This window comes from Eucalyptus grandis, chromosome 5 (assembly GCF_016545825.1).
Source record: "Eucalyptus grandis isolate ANBG69807.140 chromosome 5, ASM1654582v1, whole genome shotgun sequence".
NCBI lineage: Eukaryota > Viridiplantae > Streptophyta > Magnoliopsida > Myrtales > Myrtaceae > Eucalyptus > Eucalyptus grandis.
This window is the reverse complement of record NC_052616.1, coordinates 56,172,938-56,195,194: the sequence shown is the minus strand read 5'-3', so window position 1 is coordinate 56,195,194 and position 22,257 is coordinate 56,172,938. Positions and strand designations below refer to the sequence as shown.

Sequence of the window (22,257 nt, the reverse complement as noted above, 5' to 3'; positions counted from 1 at the left end):
CGTCCTTTTCCAAGCTGAACAAACTAGTTCACATCCTTAAGTCAATTGATGTTACAAGTGTTTCCATTGGCATCGGGAGGGGACTACTTGCGAAAGTTGTTCGGCAAATTTTCGTGCAAATCACTTATAGACACACAAATGCATTAATATCTCCCTCTGTCGGAGATTTTAGCCATGGCCTACACGGAGTTGTACTAGGTCAACAAACTTATCCAATTGGTACCAATACATTTCGAGTAGTTCCTATGGTAACAAGTATATATGAACCTAGTCCAAAGCACTCTCCGTCGCCATCGCCATCACTTTAAACTGGGATATTGGAGTTACATGTTATCTCGACTTTTGTTGGTCAAGTCTCCCCACTCAACAAGAGAATGCAAATCACGCAATTGACCTTGTCAGTGACCCTTGCACGAGGCCAAAAAGGTGGTCATCCTCACCGTTCATCTTCATCTTCTTCTCTTTCCCCCACCCAGCTATTGATGGCCTAACCAACAGCAATTTATTCACAATTTTTCGGAGAATCCAATAAGGTGTGAGCATAGACCAACATCCAAAGTGTATTCATAATTTTGCGTCCTAGATTTCAAAAAGTGTCATTTTATCTTCCAAAGTATTTTCGATCAATGAATGCAGCAAATCAACACAAAATCTTAGATCCTCATCTCTCTCTCTCTCTCCACCTCCACCGTGGCTCACACAGCCCTCACCTCATTGTCATGCCTCGCCAGTAGCGGAATTGCTTGCCCATTGGATCGGCCCATCCTTCCCTGAGCTCGCCTCTCTATCACAAAAGGAGGAGGGCAGTGATATTACCGTGGAACTGAGGAAGAAGCAAAGGAAAATACAAATGGGAGAGAAAAGGAAAAGAAGAAAAAAAAAAGGGTATAAACGGGAAGATCACATTCAGACCTTTCTTTTTATGTTAATATGTCATCCTCTCAGTGTAGTAAACTCAAAACGTCAATTTACTTTCAGTACGGTTATTGACTGTTGTGGCCTATCACTTTGAGGGGGTGAGAACGTATTGAATATCTGTACTTATGATATTATTTATGTTGAAAGATATGCTCGAGATTATGAAGATATGCTCAAGAATCCATTTTGATTATAATCATGCACAAAATCAATTAGGGATTAGATTAAGATTAAGATTGATTTATAGGATATATCATTGCCATTTATTGTACCTTTTATGTACTATAATTACAGAGGCTTGTACATTAGGGAAATACAAATGAAAAATACGATTTTTTCCCTAAACTATCTATCTCCTCTCACGTTTTGTCTTCCTTTCCTCGCTCTTTCTTGCTTCCTTTCATGGTATCAGAGCAACCAAGCTCCTGATTTAGCTTCTGCTTCGATTGCCTGCAAAAGGAATTTTGACCTGCAAAAGAGTTACCATCTAGTGTAGGAATCAATTTTTTAAAATTAATAAAAATATTAAAAATCAGAAAAATATTAGAAATTTAGAAAATACAGAAAGATAAAAAAAATCAGAAAACCATTAAAACATTTTGGAAAATTCAAAAATTCTTCAAAAAATTTAGATAATTCCAGAAAACTTTAAAAATTCCAAAAATTAGTACCCCTCCAAAATGCTTAAAGATAGTCCTTTTGGGTAGCCTTCTCTTAAAGTTATGGGAAAATCATTAATATAGAAAATTGCGCTAAAAATTTGAACAAGCTCTTATGACTTTACCATAGAGTTTTTTTTTTTTTTTTTTTTTTCGGTCCTACTCTAATCCTATTCTAATATTTAGACTTTTGCCTTGCCTCCTTGCAGGGCGTGGGAGTCGAAACCCACTCCTGAAATGAAATCGTCCCCACCCCAATTCCCCATGAGGAGGTGGGGATTTGAACCCCCCACCATAGAGTTTGGATTGTCCAAAAGAAGAATGCTCTTAATTGCACACTTTATATATGATGATTATGGCTTCTCTGTTACCGATTGACATTTATTTATTTCATAGCGTTAAATGCTTGCTTTCCCTCATAATTTATTTAATGCTTTATTTAGTTGCTAATTACTATTTTAATAACTACACTCGTATGATTATCACATATGTTAGTAAATAGATATAAAATCATTCAGACTGTCTAACTAAAATCTTCTTGAAATAAACAAGATTAAATACAAAAAGGGCATTAATTGATTATTAGTGTAATTAAGTCTCCGACCCTAAATTTCCTAGTTACGTAAAAAGTAAAGTATACTTCCATACTTCACTTGGTTTTCAGTTAATCCCAATAAGTTAGTGGCAACTCATTATGTAGAAATTTGTATAGGATTAATTGATTGAAAATCAAATGTCCAGTGTAATGCAAGATATGGGTTTCTGATCGACGATTCTTTTATGGTGTTAGGAAATGATGGTCCATTTGAGATTGTCATTTGAATGAATCATTTGACTCATCTCATAAGCAAGTACCTCTAAACCTATTTTCTTCCCTATTGAGGGAAAGTTTCAATATATCTTAAGAACTAAGTTTTTCGCATTAGTAACTTTCTCCAAATAAGGCTTTCTAAGCTAGCTTATTAGCCATGTATGGGAAAATGTTGGAAAAAATGATACCATAAGTGTCATAACTTTCATATGGTGTTTATTCAAGTAGTACAACTTTTTTTTTCGATAATTTGAATGTCATAATTTTTTTTACCATTTAAATGTTATTTAACTTTTCAATCGATCATTTGAGTGATATAACTTTTTGATAACATTCATCAATTGAAAGTTATAACACTTATATAAGTGTTTTTTCTTTAAAATTATGATACTCAAATGATCGAAGAAAAAGTTATGACACTTAAATGATTATTGCACAAAATTTTTGACATTTGTAAAATGCTTATCTTGAAAACATTGGAAATACAACATATATAACGTGGCATAACCCTACACTTTTATCAGGAAATTATCCAAAAAGTCATAAACTTATTGCACTTTTGTCAATTTAATTTTAAACCTTTCAATTTTACCAATTAAGTTCTAAACTTTTTAATTTTGTCAATTTAATCATAACTTTTACACATTTTGCCAATTGAGTCAATCTGGACACTTCCGACAAAAAATTGCTGACATGGATAACTAGCACCGATGTGACACTTTTCTAATAATATTTTAATGTTTTTTTTCATTTTTTAAACTTTTCTTTGCTTTTTTTTTTTTGGTTGCTTTTTTTGGGTGAGGGTTAGCGAGGGCTTACGAACCTTCACCATAACCCTCACCAATTTTGGGTGAGGGCTCACGAGCCCTCACTTCAGTCAGCGAGGGCGTTGCGGCTTTAGCGTAAAGTTAGCGAGGGGCATGACGCTCTCACCTAGGGTCGGCGAGGGTCGGCCAACCCTCGCTTGTAGGTAAAGGTCATCAGCCCTAACCGAAAAACAGGAAAAAAAGGCAATGAAAAGTTAAAAAGAAAAAAATCATGAAATATTCAATATCACTAAGATATTATTTACAAAACGCCACGTCAACGATCGTTGTCCATGTAAACAATTTTTGATCAAAAATGGCTAGATGAACTCAATTAGCAAAATGTAAAAAGATTTATGATTAAATTTACAAAGTATAATATATTTAAGATTTTTTGGATAATTTTTGGACTTTTATCATTAATGGGCAATGTTAGACTTAAGAGATCAAAGTACGGTTGATCCATTATCCATTAGCAATCATTCAATCTTAAGTCTTTTCCTTTTATCTTATGTTTAATTGTTGCTGTGGAGACTTTATGGTCATCCGTCCAATCCAGACACTGATTGGTGGGTGAATATAAAAAGAAAGCCCTGCACGCGGTCCAGTCGTTTCGGACAAAAGCACTTCGAAACGGTAGGGGTTTGGAATATAAAAGGAAACTCCAGCAGGCGGTTCAGTCTCGGCGGACAAAAACACTTTGAAATATATTCTTAGAATATAAAAAGAAAACCCTACCATTTCCTTTTTCTACTCTGATCTCTATCATCCTTTACCTATGTACCAATTATTTAGACAAAGATCAACGTGTCAACACAAAAGTGAAGATCAAAGATTGTGATGAAATTCATCATGTCTAAGATAATTATGGGCATATAATCGACAAACGGGCTACACACAAAATAAACTAAAGTAGAATATGATTCCATTAGAATATCCAATTCAAAAAAACTTAAAGTCAATAGATGGAAATATACCACATGTATATAGAAAGCATATAAGTCCTATAAAGTAATAATGTAAAAAATTGTCAACAATACTAAAGTTGTGGAAAAGTGGAAAAATTGTTCAACAAGGTGTAAGCCTATTTTATAACTGCCAAGTCAGTGATAAGCTTTTCAATTTGATCATTGCAGTACTAAACATTTGTATGTTTCCCAATATAGTCATTCCGGCCAATTTAGGTTGGAGATCGCTGATATGGCAATCTAGTCAATGCTAATTATCCTACGTAGAATGGTTGGTGATCTAGTGTGTTCAATGAGATTGAAAACAATGTCATTTTGTAATTTCTATGCTTATTTATTTTTCCCTCTTCTTTCCTTTCCTTCTTCTTTCTTCCTTTTTTCCTATCCTACTATTCATCTTCTTTGGTGGCCATTCACCGAGACTTGATGACCTTGTCAGTAGAAAATTAGAAGATGAATAAAAAAAGAAAATAAAGAAAATTACAAATTTGTAAAAATTTCTAAAAATGAGTGCTCTAGCAAGCAGTGCAAGTTGTGCACAGCCGGTGTGGTCGTGTGTTGCATGGTGATGTGCTGTTGCTGCCCCTACGGGGTGATGAACTTGCTAGCCCTTGCACTCATCCAAGTATTATACATGGTTTTTTTTTTTTTTTTTTTTTGTTAAGTGTTATACATGGTTGAGAGGAGGTGCTTGGCAAGGAAGAAGAGCACGAAGAAGATCAAGAGGAAGAGAAAGTGTGAGAGGATGGGAGGAGAAGGATCGAGCGACATGTGAAGAGAGAAGAGGGAGGGTTGTATGTTTTCTGACGAGTTGGCCCTTGAGTGACATGTGTCGCTTGTTGAATGGGGGTAATGCAAGTGTGTGCAACATGTGTCACTTTGTTTTCACGAATTAGAATTGGCTTCTTATATCCATGTTTAAGTCCAAAAGTGTTTGTTCGACTTTGAAAGGAAAGTGTGGGCTTGTTAAGTTGGAGAAAGAAGTTTATGTGCTCAGAACAGAATAGATTAAACAAACATAAATTTAACATGTGGAAAGAAAATCTTCATAATTCAACAAAATGCCAAAAATCTTGTAATCATCATTGAGATTAAGGGTAAAACCTATACACAAACAGAGCAGAGGGGTATCGAATCCCCACAAGTATATTAAACTCCCAAATTTAGATCGGGAGAGGATAGTACCAAAATCTAGAACTAGATCGGGAGAGTTTAAACTCTCAAATCGAAAGTTAGATCAGGAAAAGAGAGCTCCCAAATCTAAATCAGGAGAGAAGAAAATGTAAAAAAGAACAATAAAATGCAAACAAAATCAACAAAAGAGAGAGGGTAAGGTGAGACTAGCTCAAACCCTTCCCATGGCTAAAGATTGAAGAAGATGATGGGAAAAGAGAGAGAAGAGAGAGAGGGATTTTTTTGCTCCCTTGCTATTTGTCCACAACTTTGACAACTTCAAACAAGGAATATACTTTCCCTTATGGTAAAGACTTATACAATTTATTTGTATGATCGAGATTGTTTTGTGAGAAATTGTGGAATTAAACACTATCTAAGCTATTTTGTATAATTGAGACTTGGGAAACATTCACAATATTTGAGTGACTTGAGTGTAGTTATAATTTTCATAGTATCGCTTGATGTATAGTAAAATTATTTATTGCTCTCCCCATACGGATAGGTCAGATCAATCGAATTACATAAATCTAATGTTCAATTTATTTTCTTGTTTAATTTATCTTACTATTTGATTGTTTGTTTCCTCAACAAAATTTATATTATCTTAATCAATTCACAAACTTCATAGCTCATTAATTTAAACTTATAGATGAAGATGGATTAGAGTGGATATGTCATTAATGGGATTGGATTTCACCACTCTCTTGACAATCTCTCCATATATTTAGAGAAAGAGGCTATTGGGAACAAAGGAGAAAATTATCAATTTATCTTTTATTTTTCACCAGTTTAATATGAATCGAAACATCATTTAAAATAAGAGCTTGCAAAATCAAGAGGCGCCAAGATTAGACTATTTGCGAAGTCGCTCCCTAAAGTAAAATCCCACCTTGATCCTCCATGGTTGTCTCATCGCCCTGTTCCACTGTCAGGGCAAAGACTTCAGTCAAGAGCGGTGGGACAGATCCCTACGCATCACAAGTGGTCTTAGATCTTTCGCTTTCTATATATCTAATTAACTAAAATAGGAGGGGTCTACAAACTTCAAATCCATCGTAAAGTTATACAAGACTTTGTTACAAAATTGCACATTGATTGCAAAATATAATAATAAAAGAACATAATTAGAAGAACATTCTAGAAAATTTGTTAACGAAGTTCACCAAAATCTGGGCTATGTCTCTGCACATAGAGATTTTACGAATCCACTAGACTTTGAAAAAATGTGGAATACAACAATGATCTTCGATCATGGCATAAAGAGATTGAGGACCTTATAAAAAAAAAAAAAAAAAAACCTCACTTTTTCTTTTTATTTTCTTTTTCTTGTCTCTTTATTTTCTTTTTCAGCGTCTTAACGGCTAGCTTACCATCGCTAATATAAATGTATCATTTTTAACCTAAAAGCAAGTCTAATGAAAAAGACAAAAAAACCCCTAAAAATATTTGGCTTCATCTATAATAGACTTATCGATGGATTTGTGGTGTACAAGTGCATGGAACGAGTAGAATTGATAATTCAAACATTGTTGTTCCTCTAATTCCATGCCGATCTAGCTATAGCCAATACAATCATCGATCCAATCATGAAATCTTGCTTCACGGTGTCCCTCTCTCTCTACTTCTTCTTCTTCTTCTTCAAAACTTTCAGTACTGGACTGTCGCCCGAATTGCTGGATTATGAATGCCCAAACACCACCCTCTTCACTCCCAACTCCACCTACCAGTCCAACCTCAACACCCTCCTCTCTTCCCTCTCCTCCGCCGCCACCAACAACAGCGATGGCTTTGCCAACGCCACTGCCGGAAAAAACCTTCCTGACCAGGCCTACGGGCTCTTCCTCTGCCGCAGTGACGTCAGCACCGCCACGTGCAGCGACTGCGTCGCCACTGGAAAACGGGATATCCGCCAGGTATGCCCCGACCAGCGAGTCTCTGTGATCTGGTACGAAAAGTGCATGCTGAGGTACTCGAACAAGTCCATCTTCTCCGTCATGGAAGTGACGCCTTCCTTCACGCTGCTCAACCTCTGGAACATCTCTGAACGGGCCAGGTTCAGGCAAGCACTTGGAAGGAGCATCAGGGACATCGCCTATAGGGCTTCAGGCAGCGCGTCGGGGAAGAAATTCGCGGAGGCAGAGATGAAGTTCACGAGCTCTCAGACGCTGTACATGATGGCGCAGTGCACGCCGGACTTGATGGAGTGGGAGTGTAACAGATGCCTCCTGTCGGCGATTGATATTCTCGAGGGGAAGCAAGGAGCGAGGACATTGACCCCGAGCTGCAACGTGAGGTACGAGTTGTACCCCTTTTACAACGTCACCGCCGTGAGGGCACCACCTCCTCCTCCGCTCACGACATCTGAAGGCCCCCTTCCGCCTCCCCTTCCTTCTCCCGTGACAACACCTAAAGGTATGTGGAAGTTTCCTTTTGTCTTTCTTCGAATGGGACACAGAAGGGACGAGTCTTCAACTTTTGAAACATCAAAACCCGGGATATAATCAATTTTAAGCTGAGTCTGTCCTCCCGTGGCTTTGGGCATAGCCTCGTCGACCGTACGATCTGAAGCTTGTCAAGGTATGAAAATAGTTGTTGCATAGAAGTCTGCAGATTGTAGAAAGGGTGTGACTATATCCGCCGGCTGAATCTGCACCTTTTGCCGACCCAAAAAGAGAGGGAAAAAAAAAAAAATCTGCACCTTTTCACTAAATTGACAATATTGCCCTTAACAGTTTCTGTATTAATGTAGTTTCATTCAGTTTATTTAAGGCACGCATGGCGATACTTCTGTTTTTTTTTTATTTTTTGTTCTTTGCCTACTCGAAGTAGGAAAATGAACACAAATCCGTTTATTAATATCAATTAATGTTTTTATTCCGTAAAATAGAAAAGTGACCAAGAGTAGATTTAGAATAGAAATAAAAAATGGAAAAAAAATAATTTCTTATTTCTAAGAATAACTTCTGGAAATAATTTTTTTTTTTTGGTTTTCTTTTTTATTTTCTTCTTCTTCTCACTGCTCATCGCCCTCCACCGTTGCTGTTCGCCGCCTATTGCCACGAGAAGAAAAGAGAAAAGAATAAAAAAGAATAAAAATTTAAAAAATCGAAAGAAATTCTACGTTACAAATTGTGGACCGTACCAAATACATTCATGTTCTTCTTCTTGTCGAAGAATATATATTATTTGTGGTTACTAAATGTATTATTTTAATCAGAAGTTGTTCCAAGAAATAGAAATAGAAAAATATTATTTTTTAAAAGAAAATATTTTTCAAAATAAAAATATTACCAAACATACCCTTACTTTCCTTCCTACTTCCTTCAAATTTAAATTTATTGCTATTTTAAGAGTAAAAACTATTCCTATCTCCATCATGGCTCTTATAGCTGCTACCTACCCATTCTTTGGTCACTTTTATCTCAAAGATTCACTTTTTTGTGGTAAATTTGTTATTTGTTATTCTTTTTTGTCTTAATAGAAAATCAAGTCTAGGTTGTTTTTTTTTTTTTTTTTTTTTTTTGGTCCATAATCAAGTCTCTGTTTACTATATCAAAAAGTTGGCAAATGGTGAATAGATTTGCCTCTAGTTACAGATGCAGATGAGGAATTATCATCGATAAAAATATGTTATCCATCGTGAGCGCTTTTTTTTCCCTTAGTTATTGAACTTTATTCGTATTAAATTTAAGTTTATTCAATATTAATAGGAAGATATATATGTTTGGACACTGGGGGCCTCTTTCAACGAAGAAAGAGGTAACCAGATAGCCATCTAGCCATTAATCGAGGAAGGGCTATGGTGGGGCTTGATTTGTCCCCAAGTGCAAAGCTTGATTATGCATGATAGAGTCTGCTGAGAGAGAGAATGTGTATGTTAAATTATGTCTCGAGCTTGAACTTGTGATTGAATTCTCAAAATTAAATGTTGAGCTTGTACCCATTGATTGAAAACCTGACCCAATTGAAGTCCAGCTCATATTGTGTGAAAATGCAAATTTTCGCGCTATTAGAACTTGGTTGCAGACTTAAGTCTGGATCGAATTGAAAGGCAAAATGAACACCATAATTCCAGTTGGAGTCAAAGTCCATGTTTAAGTCTGGCCGAGGAATTCAAGCAAGTACAACTCATCGTGCGGCTCATGGGGTTAATGTGAGCTGGGTTTTTCAGAGAGATTTAAGCCCACGTGCTCCGGCAGCGGCCATAATTACAAGTGGAGTTCATCAATTCAATTACGGATAGAGCTCGAAGTGTCTAGTTATTTCCTTTTTGAATTTTCTTAGTGAGACCATGAGAGATTGTGAGTAAACACGATTGTGAATTCCTTGAGTGTAATCTAAGCATGGAAAACACTTGAGTGGTTCGATAATTGAAACTCTTTAATTCTACAAATTCATGGTGAATTTCTTTAACGTTTGTTCTCCCTATAAAATAAATACTGACAATTGAGTCATGTAAATATTTGGTGTTTTTATTATTTGGTTGATTTCTCTAAAAAATTTAATGTCTTAGTATCTGGTGAGTATTTAATTGTAATATTTGATGGATTCAGTGTTATTTCACAACAATTGATATCAAACCTAAGTTTAGTATTTCTAGAAATAGCATCTTTGTTGTCTGATCATTGTATGGAATAACATATTTGGGATCATGTTCGGAGCAAGAGCTAGGAGTGAGAAGGCCAATTAGAGGAGCAAGTAATGGAGCATTAAGATGTGTGCTCTCAACAATTCAAAAATCAGTGGAGGAGTTGGATAGTAAGGATGAGTTATTGAATGAAATGAAAGATGCTGATGAGGTACAATTGATGAAGAAGGAAAATAGCATAATCTTGTTGTTTCCGTGAGATAAGGTGTTGATTGAAGTGGTTGAAAAAAAGGTTGTGACGGCATTATGGGAAAAACTTGAGTCATATCACTGATGAAGGGTTTGAATAATTACTTATATATATATATATATATATATATATATATATATATTCAAAATGATGTTTCAATTTAGCATGGTCAAAGGTACATTAATCAAAGCCCAATTGGGATGAGTTTAACAAATTCAAGATGGACTTGGAAAATGTCAAAAAAGCCTTTTCCAATGAGAAACAAGGCATAATGCTATAGACGGATTTTCTTTTGAGAACTTCACTAATACTCTTCTAATTAGGCAGATTATAAGTTCCCTGGAAATGATAAAGTCTGTCTTGCTCTCTATGGAGTGATAAAGAAGAAGGGATAATATAAGATGGCATATGATGTGATGCAAGGTTTACAAAGAGAATTTTGAAGTAGCAAATGGAAGAGCCATTCTAAATAAAGGTCCAAAATCAAGAATCGTCCATGTGGTTGTTGCAATGAGGTGAGGAACTATAGGAATCACAGTTCAAAGTGCAAGGGTAAATGAGTTAAGGTGGAGTATGAGGTGATGATAATGTAGTTATCATAATAAATGATAGTTCATTATGCTCTTCCTTCAAATTTAATTTACATATTGATAGGTTATCAAACGGGATTTGTTCATCCTAGAATTTATTTTTCCTTCAACCCCAATCATTTTACTGTTACAGATGCTAGAATTGCAATTGAAGTTTAGAGTTTCTTGATTAAGCCTCTCCATTCAAGTATCCCAAGGCCCTTCTTGGGTGTCAAATTACCAATCTTCACACTTCAATCTTAGGTCTAATTCCAATATAGTTAAGCAGGGTGTTAGAATGTTTAAATTTTAACCATGCCTTCATCTAAAAGGCTTTTTAATTAGTTTGGCAATTGTCTCATATATGTAATGGCACCTGTGCAGGAAAAAGCAACAAATTCACCGTGATAACTATTGTCATTGTCGTTCCTACTGGAGGTGTAATGATACTTATCTTTCTCACTTGTTTGATTCGAAGAAGAGGAAAGGTGACGTATGAAGTCGTCAAAGGAAAAAGTGGTAAATTGACAATTTGTCTTTATTTTTTTGCAAATGATCTATATCATAGAATTGATCATATTATGATACTTCCTTATTTTTTGCAAGGAATTAGATATATAAATCACACAAATTAAGAGTTTGTTTAATATAATTGTAACTATGTTGTTCTAGAAATTTTCTGTCAAATATTGCAACTTGTAAATTGAGTTATGCCGACACTTAAATTTTAATGACTCATTTAACCATTCATTAATCGCATAAAAATTATGGATTAATTTTTAGCCCCTAACAAAACAAGGCATATGGACATTAGTAATGTTTGCACTACTAATATTAAAACTAAGAAAAATTAATTTAAAATTTTATTATTATTTATTATACTTTATTATTTAAAAATTATTATTTAAAAAAAAAGGAGGAGAAGCGAAACTGGGCTAGGGATGGGCCGGCCCAGCCTCTTTCCCTCTTTTTCTTTCTCTTCTATTGGTGTGTTGTTGGTAAGAATAGTGGGTTCTCGGTGAAGAAGGATGAGAGTGGGAAAGAAATAAAAAAATAGTAAAATAAAATAAAAGGAAAAAAATTGAAAAAGGCTGGAGAGTATGCCTTGTGCGGACGTTCGGGAGGAGGGGATTTGTAGTTGGGCTTAGGGCTTATGTTTAGAAGAAATTGGGCTTAGTTCAGCCGAGTAGGGAGTTGAGCCGGTCATATTTTAGGCTAGGTAACTATAATTGGGCTCGCTGGTTGGGCTGGATTAAAGAAAAGGCAATTTAGAAAGGTGAACTTGTGGGCCCGTATGCCTTATGTAGGAGTCTAGGCATTGAAAGGATTGGGCTCTTGAGCACAAACGCTATCGCGGCTCAACCTGCGAACCCTGGCCAGCGAGTCCGAGCCTAGCACGACCCGGATCTTTTTTTAAAAAAATTAAATAAAATATTTTTATTAAAAATAAAGAATTATATAATTTTTATAAAACATCATTAAAAATTAAAAAGTTCCCGAATTTTTTTCTAAGATTCATGAAAACTCTTTAAAATTGGTTTTAAAGTAATTTTTCTCTTAAATTGAGTGAAAATCATTGATAAAATTGAGCGCAAAATTGAATAAGCTCTTAGGGCTTTACTATAGGGCTTGAGTATTCTTAGAGACAAATGCTAGATCGCCGTTTGTGCATTTCTATTTCGATTGTTATAAGACTGCGAACTCCTAAGGTTTCCCCTTGGCCTAGTTAGAATTAGCTTTTTCTTATTTATTAGCCTTAGATTCTCACTTTACTTTTCAATTTTTGTAATTCTTTCATTAGTTGCTAATTATTATTTTAATGATTGTACATTCACATGATTACCACACATATTAGTGAATAGATTAAAAATCAATCCAAACTACCTAACAAATATTAGGTACCAAAAGGCAGTAGTTGATTTATTGATATAATCAAGTCTCAAATCATAAATTCTTTGGTTTTGTAGGAAATAAGGTTTGCTCTCGTGCCTTAATATCTTTTCTTAGCCAATCCCAATAACTAGTGTTGACTCCCTATTTTAGAAAATCCTTATAGTGTCAATTTAAATATCCCAACTCACTTGAAGTATGGACTTAGGAGAGCCCGCATCTAAGACGAGGGTTATAGGCCTGCCTTTTAGGCAATACCCCTAAACTTATGTCTTTTTCCCTCCTGAAGAAAAAGGTAGGTCGTAACAAGTTATACAAACTCTAAAACTACAAGATCTTAAAATTGGACGAGACAACTCTATAAGCTTAAATTAAGCTACTACAACAATGACATGTCGGCTAAACATTTTATAGAAACTAGGTCGACGCCCTTTTTCATTGGTCAACAAGCCATATCGAATCAAACAAGTGGGGCTACTAATCCTTATTACAAGCTTTAATAATGTTGTATCTGTATTTATCAACGCCATAAGTATCAATAGTTTTTCTTCTAAACTTATTACTAGATGCCAACATACATTGAATATCAGAATCAATTAAATGACAACCACTATCAACTTTTGTTAGTATTATATGACTAAAGTTATATGATTCAGAATACTCATGCATACATATTATTGTTTCCCTTATTTGCACATCACAAGAGATGTGTCACTATAATAAAATCTTAAAATAATGTTATCATGATTTTACATCAGTTATATTGTAAAAGAAAACTTATGTATTATCGCAAGACTATTAAAAAATATATAAATGTAGATATCGAACCTAATAATTCAGATCTATTACTAATTTGTGTTATCAGATGGGGATCACAAGAATAATGTTTCATTTCTATAAAATTGAAATTTAATTGATGACTTTTTGGTGTCATATCATTATTTGACCCAAGAAAGAACCTAAAACAAGTCTACCAAGTATAATATGGCTTTTCTTTGTATGTGTATAATTTGGTTCAAGGATGCTACATGACAACATCTATATTTGCAATATACATGTGGCTAATGTTCATTTTTGCAGTGGTTACATGTCTCCAGAATATGCAATGCATGGAGAGTTCTTAGTGAAATCTGATGTTTATAGTTTCGGCATAATACTTCTAGAGATGATTTGCGGCAAGAGGAATAACTACTACCACCAATTGGATGGGGGTGCATATCTTGCTAGTTATGTAAGTTTCACCATTCTACTGCAACAAATAATTACACCGTGCTTTGCAATTTTGGTAAAGTGAAATTGAAAGTCCTTTGTAAAAACTAGCACTTTAACCTATAGAAACACATAAGACTATTCTCCGATTCCTTAGTCTTATATGGTTTTATGCAAGATTTAGATGTCAAGATGAGTCATCAAATTAATGTGACAATCCTATGAAGATTTTCCAAACTTATTATTGCAGGCATGGAATCAATGGAGAAAAAGCACACCCTTGAAAGTGTTGGAGGACCCGGCTATCATGGATTCAAATTCAAGAGATCAAGTGCTTCGATGCCTGCACATTTGCTTACTATGCATTCAAGAAGATCCGGTTATTAGACCCACCATGGCAACTATAGTTCTCATGCTCAGCAGTAATTCCATTACTCTGCAATCGCCTCAACATCCAGCCTTCTTCGTCCAAAGTAGATCATAGAGATTGAGCATCCCAATGAGAGAGCTTGAATCAAACGAATCTGCTAATAAGACTATGCCTTCGTCGACCAATGGCATGTCAGTTACCGAATTGTTCCCCCGGTGAATGGTGGCAAAAGCAAAATCTTTCTTTATGGATGGTCTTACAATGAGATTGTGTGGCCTTGTACTGTGATTTTTTTATGAACCATAAGCAAAAATCTATGTATTTGGAGAATAAGCTCTTAATTGCTCAAATGGGGTCGTGTGCATTTAAAAGAAGACCCTACACATGTTATCCATCATAGTTATTATGATTCTTCTAAGTTTTTGTTACTATTTGAAGCTAAATCATACATCAATCCCCCATAATTTTGCGCATTTGTACATTATTATGCTCTATAAGGCTCAATTTTACTCCTCTAGTCTAGACTAAATAATGAAGCATTCTATATTTCTTCACTTATGAAGCTAGTTGGGCTTTGTTGTTGTTAAAACCTATAGGTGCTCCATCTCTAATAGGTTTTTTCTTGGGCACTGATCAACTTGGGTGGGATTTGCGAATGCAAATCTTGTCTGGCCCATCTCCATGAAATCCAAGTTGTCCACCATTATCGTGAGGTCATTTACTTAGCAGACTTGAAGCCCTCTCTTATAATTGGTTGCCCATCCCATCTTAGCCCTTTTAAGCAATCCTTCATCCATAAGCCTTCTTTATTATTTGGAAATCATTAATTGAAAAATGAAAGCGATCCATTTCCCAAAAAAAAAAAAAAAAATCGAAAGTCCTTGTACTCTTTGATAGTGTTTAAAGTTCAAGACAAAGACGAGGATTATCTATTTGCTTTATGAATGCACTTTCTCTTACGATATTAGGAATAATTTATTGCAATTGTGTTTTATGACCTCTTTGATTGATTGATGTAACTTTTTTGTTAGTCATCACAGCATTTAATTATATTAGCTCTATTAATATCTTTTCATGGAATTAACTGGATGAGTGTCTAATTGTTATCCTTCCCCAACAATTCTTGGCGACGGGTTTCGCAAAACCCTCACCAATGATGGTCATTGATCTGCAAGCCATCTAATGAGAGTTTTAAACCGATTTTGACTCTCTCTTTTTTTGTACAGTTTTGCCAATCCTATTAGACAGTGATATGAACCCAAAGATTTCAGATTTTGGCATGGCTAGGATTTTTGGAGTAGATCAAACTCGGGCAAAGACTAATCACATCGTGGGGACCTTGTAAGTCTCAATTCTTTCTTAGATGACTTATAATTTCTTGTCTATATGATCTATCTTTTGGTTGATCTAAGAATCGGAAACAACACCATGCTCATGTACATGCTAATCCTTGTAAATACTCATTGGAATGTGGGTCATTAGCAACTTGCTTATTTTATCAACTTATAATAACATAATGGATTACGACCCATGTATTTGGTTTGCAGTGGTTACCTATCTCCTGAGTATGCAATGCATGGGCAAATCTCAGCAAAGTCCGATGTCTATAGTTTTGGTGTTCTAACCCTAGAGATCATTTGTTGCAAAAAGAATAGTTGCTTCTTCCAATCAGATGGTGGTGAAAATCTCGCCAGCTATGTAAGTTGTTTCTGTCCTATTAGGGCAAATATTATGCTCTACCAATCTAATTAAGTCAAAATTCCTTCACTGAAATAATTTTTACAGGTGTGGAAGCATTGGAGAGCCGGTACACCGCTCGAAGTGTTAGAGCCATTCATTAGCAACGCATATTCAATAGATGAAGTGGTTAGATGCCTCCACATTGGTTTACTAGGTGTTCAGGAAGATCCAGCTGATAGACCCACCATGGCAAGCATAGTCCTTATGTTGACCAGCCACTCTGTTAAGCTTTCACAGCCTCGACAACCGGCCCTCTTCCTCCAAAGAAGCTCGGAGAGACGGTTGAAAGAGCCTGAATCAGACGAATCCACCAGTAGGTCTATGCCGTGGTTGACCAATGAAATGTCAGTTACTGAGGTGTACCCTCGATGAATCGTGATATGAGTGGAGTCTTTCTTTATGATAGTCTCACAGAGACCTTGAGATCCTTGGCCATCCACAGGGATCATCAATAAACAATCAATAAGCACCTTTTTGGCATTCTATTTTATCCGTCTCTCAATCTTTATAGTAAGGACATTCAACCATCCTCATTCTTTCAAGAGAAAAAAAATCTAAAATGTGAGTCCACTTGAAGACGTGGTGAGCAATGAGTAGAGTGACGCACTGTCTACATGGCAAAACATGTCTACCTAATATTTTCTTTCATTCATTACATGCTACCATCTGCCTTTTGGCCCATTGACTGAACTAGCAAATACTCCAATCGATTGATATAAACAAAATGAGCAAAGTCTGGATTTCATCGGCTTCGCCATCGCCCAACCATCTTGGCCTCGGAGCCGCCTCTGTCATCATACCCTCTCGCAAGCAGGTTTCTTTTTCCAATTTCCTCATATGCCATAACTGTTTCACTTCTTTCAAAAGTAGTTTCGATGAATACGTGGTATGCGAGTTTGAATTGCGACGATTCTATGATGTTTTTAGCAAATTTGGCGTCTCTGATATCTGAGGGTAGAGATACGCCAGAATGAGCTGAGTTGATCATAGTGATACGCCTAAGTGATGTAACCTGAGTTGATTATAGTGATACGCCCGAGTGAATTGATTTTTAGTTAGCTTTTTTAAGCAAATGTGCTTAAAATGTGGTAAATCTTTATTTTCTTTTTTTTTTCCCAGGGAAAAGGATCTAGGTGATTATCTATGTGTTACTATTTTTTTTTTTTTTTGGACAAGTAAGCAGGATATTATTACTAACAAAGGGTCTGAGCATATACAGCAAGTGCGTCAATATAGTAAATCCAAAAGAGCAGATGGGGGGTTAATAACCCAGTTTCTAGGAAGACAACCTGTATGCTGGGCTTTAGCTACCCAATTGGCTACTTTGTTGGTATTGCGGCTACAGTGGGCGAAAGTTAGTCCCAACATAGTCTTTAGTTTGTGCTTAGCCCGGTCCACTAGAGGTTGCACTGTCCAGTTAAAGGTAGATGAGGAGAGGACACTCTCCACCAGCATACGGCAATCTGATTGAAGTACTATTTCTTTTTTTGGGGAATTGAGGGTGAGCTTTGAAGATATAAAATCTAGGTTTCCTACTAAAGCTATGGCCTCCGCTTGTTTAGCATAACTCACCTCGACATTTTTTGCAAAACCATCTCATATTCTACCAAAGGAGTCTCTACATATGCAAGCAACAGCAGCTTGAGAGGAAGTTCTTTGCTGCTGGGATCCGGAGAAACCCGCAGTTGTCTCTATGGGCGTGGTGGGTTGCGACGCTGGATCAAGTACGCGGTCAGCACATCGCTCGTTTCGATCGGGGTCGGGGAGAAGGAATGGGTTCTTCCTCTGCATTGTTGCCGCACGGGTAAGTCATGTCCTCCATCCTTTCTTCAGATTTGCAACAACTTACAATGTGGGCATCGTTGGTGCTCCTGCTCTCTTGCCGCTATCTTTGGAGAATGAGAAAATGGTAGATCTCAAGTCATGTGCTGGTATTGTAGATTCGGTAGATGCTTCATCGATGGTGTTTCTAGTTAAGGGGAGCTTGCCACGATCTCTCACTGCACCTCTGCTATTCAGCTCAGGCAGGCGTGCTCTATTCCCGAGATCTGGACCGGGTTGGGCGGCTCCGGGGTGTCGGACTCTTCTCCATTGTCGCTGCTGTTCGGGTAAGGGCTGCCCCAATCCATCTGTGATACTCTAATTTGGCCTACCGAAGAAGCAAGGGCAGCTCTGTTCTCTGTTTGTTCGCTGCCATAGGTCACTATGTTGATCTGGTTTGGCCTCCAGTTTTGGATTTGTGCTTTGTTTTCTGCATTAGCAGATTTTAATGCGTGAAAAGGCTGTGTAGGTGGTACTGGGCAAGCGATGTTGGGGCCGCCACCCAGGGGATACTTCCTGTAAACTTGCTTTCGAAATTTACTGGGCGTCACGTGCTGATTGGGAAATTCTTGGCTTGCCTCTCTATGTAGACCAGGTAAGCATCGTGCCCATTCTGCACTTCTTTCTTTAGCTCGGGGCGGTATAGCTCTATACGTTTTATTCTTTTGGGTATTACTGTTTACTTGCAGGTTGTGCGTTATGTCAGTGTCTCTTTTGGCTATGCTTGTTGTCGAAGTTGGAGAAGATGATGGGAAGTCACTTGGGTTGGCGGAGTTGATGTCACTATTGGAAATTGAAACCATGACAGAGTCTGAAATAGCTTCATTGCTACACACCACGTCCTCTTGGATCATATCAGGTGAGTTGGCAATTGAATAGGCGTCTTTGAATGAAGCATCAATGTTTATTTTGAGAACTCCTGGGGGCGGGGGATGCCACTTGTCAAGGTGAGGTAGATTTTGGCCTTGCTTCCCATGCTGTGATTTTTTATTCCATGTTGTGAAGCTCTCTTGTGACATTGCAGCTTTGAACATGATTTGGTGTGGGTTAAGGGGTGTTTGTTGAAGATGAAATGGTTGCGGTCCTTCCATATGCACCATAAAAACTGTGGCAATTAATTCAAAATTGTACGAGTTCCTTGGTCCTGCAAAATGCTTGCTCAACCAATCATCAAATCTTGTTAGACCTACTTGATCTATGTGGACTTGCAGGGTTGGCTCATTCCAGATATGTGCTATCCAGGGGCAAAGGAGCAAAGTGTGTTCGACTATCTCCGCTTCTGGATTGCATATCGGGCACGTTGGAGCGGGTACAATCTTTCTCCTATGTAAATTATCCAAAGTAGGCAAAACATTATTGCAGGCACTCCATAGGAAAAATTTGATTTTAGGTTGTATGACCGAGTTCCAGATCAGCTTCCATATGTGTGGATCAATCTGGTGAGATGTTGTTGGTATTGTCTCTTGATGAGTAGTAGGTTTTTTGGTCAAGAAGTAACCGCTCTTCACAGTATAGGTCCCCGAGTTGTTATTTGCCCAAACCAATTTGTCTTCTGTAGTTGGGAGGCCAATGGGGATTGCTTTGATTTCTGTCACTGTGGAGTCGTCGAACATGGACCGCAAAAGGTCTTCCTTCCATGTTGCGGCTTCAAAATCAATTAAGTCGACTACTTTTCTGGGTTCATTCTGTCTCACTATTCCTCTAATCGTTCCTTTCTTTAGCCACTTATCTTCTCGAATTGAAATTTGTTGACTATTACCCACTGCCCACATAACTTGGGGAGCAATCGCATCTCTTCCTACTAATAAGCTTTGCCAGCCCCACGAAGGGCGTGAGCCTTTCCCTACTCCCCAGAAGTCACAGTTTGGGAAGTAAAGTCCTTTCATGAGTTGACCCCAACGTGTGTTCGGTTGCTGAGAAATTCTCCAAGCTTGTTTTCCTTACATGGTGGTGTTGAAAGCTAGTAGATCCTTAAATCCAAGACCGCCTTCCTGCTTGTGAAGCTTTAGGAGACTTCATTTTCTCCAATGCACACCAGCTGTCTTGTTTGTATTTCTCAACCAGAAATTAGCTATTTTCTTCTCAATGGCTTTGATAATGGAAACTGGGATTTTGAAAATTGACATTGCATATTGAGGTATTGCTTGAACTACTAACTTGAGGAGAGTTTCCTTACCTGCTCGCGAGAGCAAGTTTTCTTTCCAACTCTCCAGCTTCGAGTTTACCCTGGCAAGTATCCAGGCGAATATATCTTTTTTTAAAGCCTCCCAGTCCGAAGGTATTCCTAAATATTTTCCTGTTTTTGCAATTTTGGGAACTCTCAGCACTGACACCATGTTTCTTCGAAGGCTCTCTAGACACCCTTTGCTGAAAAATAATCTCGATTTGTTCAGGTTTATAGCCTGACCTGATGCATAGCAATACCGGGGGAGTATGGTTGCCAGGTTTTGACATTACCGAACTGTACCATCTAGGAAAAAAAAAGAGTTGTCTGCGAATGGTAAGTGAGAGAGAGTTGGACAGTTTCTATTTAGCTTAATTCCTTGGATGGTATCTTCTGCAATTGCTTGTTTCATCATGTGGGATAAGACATTGGCTACAATAATAAATAGATATGAGGATATAGGGTCTCCCTGGCGAATACCCCGAGATGGCACTCTCCATTAAACTTGATGCTGTAAGACACTGTAGTGGCACATTGCATAACCCACTGCACCCATTTGTCGCTAAAGCCTATCTTTTTTAGACACTCCTGTAGGAAGTCCCACTCTATTCGATCATAAGCTTTCTGCATGTCGAGTTTAAGAATGGCTTGAAATTTTTTCCTCCTATCTCGAGTTCTTAATCTATGGAGAACTTCCTAAACAATCAAAATATTATCCTGAATTAAGCGGCTCCCCACGAAGGCACTTTGTTCCACAGCAATTAAGTCTGGTAATAATGGTTTTAGTCTGTTTGTGAGGATTTTTTAGATGATCTTATAAACAAGTTGCACAGGCTTATGGGTCGGAAATGTTCTAACTTTTCTAGATTTTGGTTCTTGGGGATGCGAATGATTTGGGTTTTATTCATGGTTGGGCTAAGGGTTCCAAACTTAAAGAAAAGCTGCACTTCCTTAAGGATATCCCTGCTGATGTCTTGTCAATGCTGCTGAAAAAAAATAATCCGTTCAGACCATCCGATCCGAGAGCTTTGGTAGCACCCAACTGGTGAGTTGCTTCATAAACTTCTTCCATATTCACAGCTTCAGTGAGTTTAAGGTTCATATTTGCATCAACTGACGATGGTATGTTATTTAAGATAGGCTGGAAATTCCAAGGACCCACAGTTGTATCTAAGTTTTTAAACAAATCCGTCGTCATGTGCTTGAGAGTCTCATTGTCCCTCACCTAGTCTCCTTCGGCATTCATCAACATGGTAATGTGATTTCTGTTTCTTTGTTGTATAGTGGTAGCATGAAAATTTTTTGTATTTCTATTCCCCCATTTGAGCCACTTAATTCTAGATCGTAATCCCTAGAACATTTCTTCTTGTCGCCAAAGTGCTTCGATCTCTTTGTGTATATTCTGAATTCTGCACTAGTCATACTGCAATGTAGGGTTGTTCATCCGAGTCAGAAGCTCATTTTCCATCCCTTATATTTTCTTATGTGCATTGGGAAATTGTTTTTTACTCCACGCCTCTAATCGAGTAGGCACTATGTGCAGTTTCTCAACCATATTCTTCTTGTGAGAGTCCTCCCATGTTTGCTTGACAATCCTCTTGCAGTCTTCATCTTCCGCCCAATATGCCTTGTATCTAAACTCTCGCCGTTTGCGTGCCAGGGTGGGTAGACTTGATAGAATGAGAGGATTGTGGTCGGAACCAATAGCTGGTAGGGCTGTAACTTCGGCATTTGGATAAGCTATTCTCCAATCCATGGTGCAAAGAGCTCTGTCCAACCTTTCTTTAATGTTTTCGTCTCCCTCTCTTCTGTTCGTCCAAGTAAAGGCACACCTCTTACTTTCCAAGTCCATTAATGAGCAGGCATATAAAAAATCCTTGAATGCAGTAAGTCGATAGTGTTCAGCCATCCTCTTTCCCACTTTTTCCCAATGGTAAAGAATCTCATTAAGGTCTCCGATGTACAACCAAGGAAGGTGATTATAGATGTTTGCTCTTTGTATTTCCTCCCAAAGTATAATTCTATCATTGAAAGCATTAGGAGCGTGGAGAAAAGTAATCCACATATTCTGTCTACTATCATGAGGGAGGCAATGCAGGTTGATAAGGTATTCAGAATGTGAGTCTATGGAGATGGTTACCTAGTCATCCCAAAATAGAGCCAAACCCCCCGATAACCCTGCTGGATTTACCAAAAAGCTGTGAGAAAACTTGAGTCGTCTTTTTAATCTTTGCACTGCATGCTCTTGATTTTTAGTTTCCATAATAAATATTAGATTGGGCATTTCTTGAGTCGCAAGGACCCTAAGAGCCTGAATT

The 22,257-nt window shown here is 37.3% G+C and overlaps 1 protein-coding gene across 1 annotated transcript in view; it reads left to right on the top strand.

Annotated features, from left to right (window-relative positions):
* Positions 1-6,924: 6,924 nt before the first annotated feature.
* LOC104447036 (cysteine-rich receptor-like protein kinase 25) overlaps positions 6,925-22,257 on the top strand; it is a 31,972-nt gene continuing 16,639 nt past the window's right edge. The window contains exon 1 of the mRNA XM_039313935.1: positions 6,925-7,754. Coding sequence (XP_039169869.1) covers positions 6,925-7,754 — 830 coding nt within the window. The remainder of the gene's footprint in view (positions 7,755-22,257) is intronic.